The sequence below is a fragment of the Prosopis cineraria genome, unplaced genomic scaffold (genome assembly GCF_029017545.1).
Source record: "Prosopis cineraria cultivar Desert tree isolate PC_DT_omini unplaced genomic scaffold, ASM2901754v1 PC7, whole genome shotgun sequence".
NCBI lineage: Eukaryota > Viridiplantae > Streptophyta > Magnoliopsida > Fabales > Fabaceae > Prosopis > Prosopis cineraria.
This window is the reverse complement of record NW_026555338.1, coordinates 23,941,569-23,950,738: the sequence shown is the minus strand read 5'-3', so window position 1 is coordinate 23,950,738 and position 9,170 is coordinate 23,941,569. Positions and strand designations below refer to the sequence as shown.

The 9,170-nt window shown below is 33.2% G+C and overlaps 1 protein-coding gene across 1 annotated transcript; it reads left to right on the top strand.

Moving 5' to 3' along the window:
- The first annotated feature begins 552 nt into the window (after positions 1 to 552).
- On the top strand, positions 553 to 4,130 carry LOC129316611 (receptor-like protein EIX1). The gene is made up of 3 exons (XM_054961025.1): positions 553 to 670; positions 882 to 2,855; positions 3,070 to 4,130. Exons 1-3 carry the CDS (start codon positions 553 to 555, stop codon positions 4,128 to 4,130), a joined length of 3,153 nt encoding a protein of 1,050 aa, XP_054817000.1.
- The last annotated feature ends 5,040 nt before the right edge of the window (positions 4,131 to 9,170 follow it).

The following is a 9,170-nucleotide window of genomic DNA, read 5'->3' as shown; positions in this document are numbered from 1 at the left end:
CTCTGTGACACCTCTCATTAAACAATTATTTACATAAATACTTTTTCTAATTTATTTCATCGCTAGTAGTTTGTGTTAAGGGGGGGGGGAAACTATGATATATATACAAGCAGGTTTAATTTGCAGATTCTACTGATCATGTGGGTGAGTATGAGATATGGTGGATTATGCTCAGATATCTTATAAGAGAATTTTCAATAATGAGATATAGCAATCCTAATTTGATGTTGGTTATTGTTGTTGTTGTTGTTGTTGTTGTTGTTGTTGTTGTTATGTGATTGTTTCTGTTTTACAATACGTTACAACGAAACTTTATGCCAGCAAGTCGATGCAAAGCTGTGCAGTGGAAGGCTTTGAGGATTACTTCTGAATATTCCAAGTCAAGGGATGTTCTATAAGAAACGTCCGAACAATCAAGTAGAGCTAAACCGTTGGAAATACTAATACATGTAATAATCTTTTTCTCGGATAATTCTTCAATGTGGAAATTAACAAAATGTATCGCCAAGTGTTAATATCATGTGACTTCATTCTTTATTTTTGTAAATATATATGGATAAGCAGGTGAAGTTGAGTCTTGGAACCATTATACAAGTTAGCATTGACTCAGTCATCTTACATAGCAAATATGAATACGTGGCTAAAGTTGAGTCTTTTCGCAATTACAGAGGTTAGAGGGCAAGTTTGTTTTACTTCTAAAAAAACAAAGTTATCAATCACTCTCATTTTCTAGTCTCTTATATATAAACGCCAACCACCTTACGTTCTCATCCATCCATAACATCTATTGCTAGGGCATTAAATCCCTTGAGCAAGCATAAGAAGATCCATAAGTGATGGCATTGAGATGATTTTAATTTTTTTTCTACTTTCTTGTGCAGCTTCACAACTTTGTTTGTGTGGGAATCTCACTGATGATGGCTGCATAGAAGAAGAGAGGCATGCTCTTTTGAAGTTCAGAGACAGCTCTGACAATTACTCAAGGGATGTTCTTGTATGGGAAGGCAAAGAATGCTGCAAATGGAAAGGAGTCAAATGTAATGGCATCATTGGGCATGTGGTCAAGATTGATCTCAGCCCAATAACAAATCCCATGGTAGAAAAGTTAAAAAATGGCCACGGTCCATGTTTTGTTAACTGCACATTGACAAGTAAAGCAATGAGCCCTTCCTTATTGGAGTTGAAACATTTAAGCTACTTGGATTTATGCTTCGTTGATTTTCAACAAAGTCATATCCCACCGTTCCTTGGGTCCATGGAACAACTAAGGTATCTTAATCTTTCCCACTGTTCCTTTTGGGGTTGTGTGCCACAATATTTAGGAAACCTTACCAACTTGCAAATTCTTGATCTCAATGGAGTTTACGTGGATGGCTTATGGGTTTGGAGAGATCAATTTCTTTACATGGATGACTTTACTTGGGTCTCTCAACTTTCTTCTTTGCGATATATTAACATGGGGGGAGTTCTCATTGAGAATGATATGAATATCATAATGCAGGTAATCTATAATCTCCCATTCTTGTTACAAGCAAACTTTATGCATTGTCAATTTTTCTCCTATAATGCTTCTTATGGGTTTGTGAACTCCTCCACAATTCCTTCCAAGGTTCAAGTCTTGAATCTTGGGGCAAATAGTCTTGATGCCATACCCAAAGCTTTGCAAAACATGACATCCCTTAGATCTCTTGACCTTTCGTGCAACATTATTGACTTTGTTCCATTATGGTTAGGGAAGTTCAGGTTTCTAGCTCATTTGAATCTATCAACGAATAGCATTTCAGGTTTATTCCCTACTGCTATTCAAAACCTGTCAACCCTTACATCCCTTGACATTTCCGACAACAACATTGACTCAGTTCCATTATGGCTAGGAGAGTTCACATTTCTAGCCGATCTGAATCTAGCAAGGAATAAACTCCTTGGTTTGTTCCCTACTACTATTCAGAACATTACTTCCCTTAGATTTCTTGATCTTTCCAGCAATAATCTAATTTCTACAATTCCATTATACTCTATCAAGAGAATTCAACATGTCAATCTTGCCAAAAATAAATTCTCTATTGTCCAAAGTTCTTGTCCTCGAAATTCCAACATCAATTGCAATCTAAAATCATTTGACTTGTTTCCAGACAATAAATTTCAAGGAGAAAAATTTGGAAGCTTAAAAAATATATCAGTTTGCATGAGCGATCATTTAAAAGCACTAGATTTGAGTCACAATGAGTTGAAAGATCTCACAGAAAGCTTTGGCCAACTTAGGAATCTAGCGAAGTTGAATTTGGCTTCAAATTTGTTATGTGGCCCCATCCCATTATTCTTTAGAAATTTGACCAAATTGAAAGAGCTAATTCTTGAAGATAATCACTTCAATGGAACAATTCCAGCATTCTTGGGGAGTTTGTTTTCCTTAAGGGTATTAGATCTTGCCGGCACAGGTCACATCCCAGATAGTCTTGGAAAGCTTCTAAACTTGAAAATTTTAGATCTTTCAACTAACTCCTTTGAAGGTGCTCTTAGGGAAATTATCCTTAGTAATCTATCCAATCTCCAAGAATTAAGGGTAGGGGTTAACAAGTTATCTATAGAGCTTCCATCCAACTGGTTGCCTCCTTTTCAATTGATAGATCTTAATTTATCATCTTACAAAGTTGACACACCATTTCCTCAATGGCTTCAAAGCCAAAAGAGGTTAGTTGTGTTAGACTTATCATACACCAGTCTTTGGGGTAGCCTCCCAATATGGTTTCAACAAGAGGATCTCAATGTGCTAGATCTCTCCAACAACAAGATTAGTGGACAACTCCCAAGAAATCTCCATGACATAATGCCAAATTTGATTAGTTTGTTCCTTGGTAATAACATTTTGAATGGTTCTATTCCTAAATCATTGTGTAAATTACAATGTCTTGAAAACTTAGATCTCTCAAAAAATAAATTATCTAGTGAGATTCCTAACTGTATTGGTGAAACTCGTTACATTGGATTGATAGATCTATCATCTAATGAGTTTTTCAAGCAACATTCCTAAAATATTTTGTAATGATTTTCATCAATCCCCTTTTTTAGAATCTTTGAACCTAAGCAACAATAGTTTGCTTGGAGAGCTTCCATCAACCTTGTCATCTTGCCACTTGTTAGAGATTTTGGATCATGGCAACAATCAATTATATGGCAATATATCTTCAACTTTTTGGGAAGGTACTACTAGGCTGAAAATTCTAAGGCTTCACCAAAACAATTTCAATGGTAGTATCCCATCAAGCCTGTGTAAACTCCGATACTTACAAAGCTTGGATCTAGCAAGTAACAACTTAACTAGTACAATTCCTTTTTGCATTGGGAATCTTAAGGGAATGATGATAAATAAAGCATCAAACAAAGGATCCAAGGTAGATGAAGCTTCTGAACCTGTAGTTGCTCCTACACCCCCACCTACCCCACCGACAACTCCACCTTTTGATCGATGGGAAAGAGAAGATGTCAAGCAATTCATGAAAGGAAGAGAACTTGACTTCACAAAAAATCTCAAGTTTGTAATTAATATGGACTTGTCAAATAACAACCTAGTTGGCTTTATACCAGAAGTTCTAACTTCTCTCACTGGATTAGACAGCTTGAATTTATCACACAACTCTTTATCAGGAGAAATCCCAAGCAAAATAGGGAAAATGAAGTTTTTAGAATCCTTGGACCTCTCATGGAACCAACTTGAAGGCCCACTTCCAAGTAGCATGTCTTCTTTGACATCATTGAGCCACTTGAATTTGTCATACAACAACTTTTCAGGGACAATTCCAAAGGGAAGCCAATTCCTCACTCTTAAGGATTCATCCATTTATATTGGAAACCAATATCTCTGTGGAGAACCTGTGCTGAAAAAATGCTCCCCAGATGACAATAATGAAGCTCCAACTTATGAAGGCCAAGACAACGACAACAAAAAAGAAAAGATCCTGTTTTACTTTGTTGTTGCCCTTGATTTTATGACAGGATTCTGGGGAGCTATTGGAGTCCTAGTGTTCAACAAGAGTTTAAGGTATATTTGCTTTAGATATGTGGAGAAAATAGCTGATGAAATATATGTAACAGTAGCAATAAGAGTTGCAAGAATCAAGAGAATATGGTAGAAATCTTGATGAGATTTTGAGTTTGCTAGTGATGTAGCAGAAGGTTTGCTATCCACCCAAGAGGTTTTAATGAATCCCATAATCTTGGTTGCATAATAAAGGTGATCCAATATGGCAACCCGAACACTTGTGAATTTTGATTGGAGGTGGTGAAGTCTTGCTTCTTAGATCCTTCTCATAGCTTGGCATTTGAAGTTGAGTTTTCTTGTTCCGTTTTTTGTTCTCTTGTTTTTGTTCAATTTCTAGTGTTATGTTTTTCTTGTCTTGCTCTTCTCTTCAGACTGTTCGGTCCCTGTTTGTAATCTCTTTGTTTTCACTGTTTTAATGAAATTCAAGTACTATTCAAGTTAAAGAAAAAATGAATTGTAGTAATTGTATAAATTTTCTTTTAAAAAAAACTAGTAGATTTATACTTGGATAAAAATTTAAATTTCATTTAGTTAATCTTCTATTACAACCAAACAAACATATTTAAAAAAATAAATGCTATATAAAAGAACAATAATAGGGCATTGACCGCGTGCTACGGAGTCCCCCCCCCCCTGCCCCCGGGGGCCCAGTTGCTAATGAAATGGACAATGTATAATGGTTATAAGGGTTAAACCTTATTTGAATCTTTCCACAAAAAAAAAAAAAAACCATTATTTGAATGCTTTTTTCAGAGGGAATACAATACTTAAGGATGTCTTTCTTGGTGATTTTAAATATTTTGAATTTAAATAATTATAATTCATTCTATTAAGATCAACGACTACGATTTCAGGTGTAAATTCAATTTTTTATCTTCTTAAATTGCGGATTAAGAATAAAATGACGAAACAGATTTTATAATTACAAAACTACCTCTACCCCTAAATGTTTTAAATACGTTATATTATGCAATACATTAAATTATGCAATATTTATAATGTATTTTTATTCTTGTAGTGCCAAACTCTCCTCGTTCTTTTTGTTATTGAGATGTACCCTAGTTCTATTCTTTCTTTTGTTCTGAATTCTTTTCTGCTCGTGCACAATTATCATTCTATTAAAAGTAATCTTATTTGAAGCATTGTGAGATATTAAATATGGATATCTCTTTTAATATGTATTCAAATCTTAATTTGCTATGTTGTAAAAATTAATCTCTTCTACTAGACTTTTTTCACTTGACCCAATTTTATTGGTCTTGTCGTCCCAAATTGTCCTTCCATTCTTTCCATTATGTCAAGGCATGTGCCTGACATATATTTTTCGAATGATGTCAACTAATAAGTTTGTTGTTATATATGATCTCATGTTGTTGAAGCAGCATGATATTTCATCCTTCCTCAATACACGCAATACACACTGTATCTTTTACATATTAACACTTTTTATGATTGGAGAAGGAAAAATAAGTTGTTAAAAAATGTAAGATATTTTTAGTCTTTTGATGTATAATTATTACTCTTTTTCAAAAGTGCCTCTATTAATGAATGACTTTATATTTATTGTAGAGTGTTTAATAAGGATAAATATAAAAAGATAGGATTAGTTAAAAAGTAGATAACTATTTTATTGGAGGGTGAAATTTGATTAAAAATACCTTATATTTTTTAACAAAGGGAGTAACATTTATTATCTAATTTTAGTCCATATGCAAACTCATAAATATTGATCCTTTATAACATAGGATAAAAATTTTAAATTTTTTAAATCATCATTAGAGAATTAAAAAAGAATTACATGTATTGGATCAATGATTTATAATTGGCTAAATAAGGTAATATAAATATATTAAAAACGTTTGACGAATGAAATTTATATAATGTGGTAATGTTATTTTTTCAAAAAAGACGTGTTTATTAATTTGTGAATGCATGATGCAAAAGATATAACAATAAGAATTCATCCACACACACATTTCTATCTAAATTACTCATAAAAGTAATATTGAAAACAATCTGCTGTTAATGACAAAAAATCAGATTCTCCTTAGAACCAATAATGATAGAGATAAATGAAACGGATTAAATTTTTTGAAATTGAAATCTGTAATTACACATAAATTAGCTTCTTATATATATGCTCATAGATAAGCTCTTAATCCTTTATCAAATCAAAGTATTTATAATATCTTGCACATTGTTAAAAGTCGGGTGGTTGATTAATGTCATGTGTGTTCATGATTTTGAGGATAAAGAGCATTTTAATACTTACTATCGTGCTTTAGTCCACATGCACACATTAAATATTGATCCTTTATAAAAATATGAAAACAAGGTAAAAATATTTTTAAAACGATGTTAAGAAATTTAAAAACAGAATTGCATATATAAATTGGATTTATATATGCATGGCAAACTAGAATACCTACGTCTCAAAGGTGAAGTCGCAGTCCGTGCAGTATGAATGGGCCTTAAAGTATATATTGCGTTTATAATTATTTAATAAAAATAAAAAATTTAATTAATATCCACTAATTACAATCTAGTGGAGTACTTGAGTCTCTAAACCAACGCACAAGGCAGAGTTGACTATGATTACAAGTAGTGATCTTTTTTCGCGGAAATTCATTGTTAACTTCTTGCAGGTTCTCATTGAATTTATAGAAAATTTCCTTTTGAAATTGATACTTTTGAAGAATTGCAGCAAATTTAACAAAGCACATATATTCGGCTCATATAAAGTTTTAAAAAAATATACTTGCAAGTACTTACAGTTTCACTCAATTTTAAATTAGAACTTTACAATTTATTAAAGCTCTTATGTTTTCACCTATTATATTTTAATCAAACTCTTATATTATATATTGACCCTGAAGGTTAAAATTAATAATGGATTATTAAATTTTACAAAAAAAAATACTCTTGGAGTTTGTAGAAAATTTAATTTAATACGTTAAGCCAAAATTGAAAAAAAAATTTGATTTAATCCACTGTTTATATTTTTATTATAATTTTTATGAAAATTCTACATGTATTAAAAAAATATTTAGAAGACAACCTAATTATATAAATTGAGTTATAAAAATTATGTAATTAATTCTAAATTCATATAATCATTTAATAAAAATATAAAATTTTTAATTAATTTTTCCTTTTAAAAAATGTAAGGATCTTAACTTTGAGGGATTAAAAATTTTAATTGATTAAACTATAAGGCTTAATTAAAACAAAATAAATTGCCAACATGTTAAAAGATTCAATACTGATGATTTGAAAATCAAGTAGGAAGTAAATCAATTCTTTAAAGAATCGAATAATTATGCACGTTTCTAATGCTTTCTTTTTTTTCGATGAAGGAAAAGAAGGAAAAAAAACAAAAAACATTAAAAATTAAAAACTAACATCAGACATTAAACTATCAGAGATAAAATCAGGAATGTAAAGAAGATCACATCCCCCATGTGCTTTAAAGCCTCCTTCGCTAACGAATCTACAACGAAGTTGGCTTCTCGGTGACACCAGGTCAAATCAATAGTCTAGTCTCGTCGTCTCATGCTCTGGATCTCTACAATGAGGTCACGATCAGGGTGTTCTGGTTGTTCATCATTTTGTAGCCTCTTGATAGCCTCCATGCAATTTGTCTTTATCACTATCCTTCTCCAACCCATATCCCATGCTCTTTTAAGTGCCCATGTGACACCCCAAAGCTCAGCATTTAGATTGCTCCCTTAGCTAATATGATAGATAAACCCACTAAGACAACACCCTATGTGATCTCTAACAACACCCCCATATCCAGTGATAGCACCATCCTTTCCACTTACACCAACTGTATTGAATTTGACAACTTCCATTTCCAGTGCTCTCCATCATACTCTATCTCTTTCTATCTAAGTAGATAGGGTTTTAGAGTTTGACCAAGACACCAACGCTTGCACTTGAGCCAAAACCTCCCAAACCCCACACTTCTTTTGTTGAAAGACTCTTAAGTTCCTACTGATCCATAATTGTCGGCAAATAATCACAAACCAAATATCCCATCGATAGCCCTTTAATATGAGCCCTTGAGCTAAATTCCAATCAATCCAATCCATAATATTATTAAAAGAATCAAATGTTGCTTTCACCTCCACCAAAACCAATCTAACCAACAACCTATTGCAAAGCTACAATCTCGAAGGACATGCATGGTAGTCTCTGTATGGGAAGAGCACAAAGAACACTTATCATCAGACAATATACCTCTATTAACACTAAATGAGTTTGTCATAAGTTTGCCCCTTGTGCATAACTAAAGGAAGGTTTTGTTATGCTGGGGAATCAGCACTTTCCACACTCTCCTCCAAATACTCTTTCGCATTTCGTTAGTATCTAGGCAAAGACTTTGATAGGTTAACTTCATAGTGAATTCACCATTGTTCGACCACTTCTATCATGGCCTATCATCTCTTTGATTTCCCCTGATGCGATAAATTTCTCTAAGAATCATATTGGGTAGATACTCCTCAAATTTATCCCTAAGCTAAGCACCAGTTGAAGAGAAATATTTCTCAAGCAAGTCATCAAAAATCTCTTTCGGGACCTGCTTGATAGCATAATTTATGAGAGAATCATGGTATGGCAACCAACTATCTTTCCAGAATTATAGTCTGTTTCCCTTCCCAACCTGCCAAGCAATACCTTTAGTAGTGTCAGTCCAAGCATCAAGAATACCTTTCCAAGCTCTTGACATACTTCTACATGCTTCAACATTAAGGATAACGTCTTCACCACACTTGTATTTCTCTCTCATAAATTGCACCCATAGAGCATCTCTATGATGAACTAAGCCCCATCCCAACTTCATCATGAAAGCTTTGTTTTGTTTGTAGGCATGTCTCAAACCTAGACCCTTTCATCTTTTTTCATGCACACATCCTCCTAAGCCACAAGATGTAACTTCCTCTGCGAAGTAGAACCTCCTCATATAAATCTTTGACACTTCTTATCAATCTCTTTACAAGTATAAGCAAGTAATGGTGTAGATTGCATAGAATAAGAAGGAATAGCCATAACAATAGATGATACTAGTGTATGTCGAGCCGCCAAGGATAGAGAATGAGCTTTCCAAGAGGCTAGGTGACTTTCCATT

Bases quoted from the DNA above. Each gene is read 5' to 3' on its own strand.
- LOC129316611 (XM_054961025.1), top strand. From the start codon at position 553: ATGGATAAGCAGGTGAAGTTGAGTCTTGGAACCATTATACAAGTTAGC. The intron at 671-881 runs GTTAGAGGGCAA...TTTCTTGTGCAG, and splicing joins GTCTTTTCGCAATTACAGAG to CTTCACAACTTTGTTTGTGT. The intron at 2,856-3,069 runs GTAATAACATTT...CCCCTTTTTTAG, and splicing joins TTTGATTAGTTTGTTCCTTG to AATCTTTGAACCTAAGCAAC.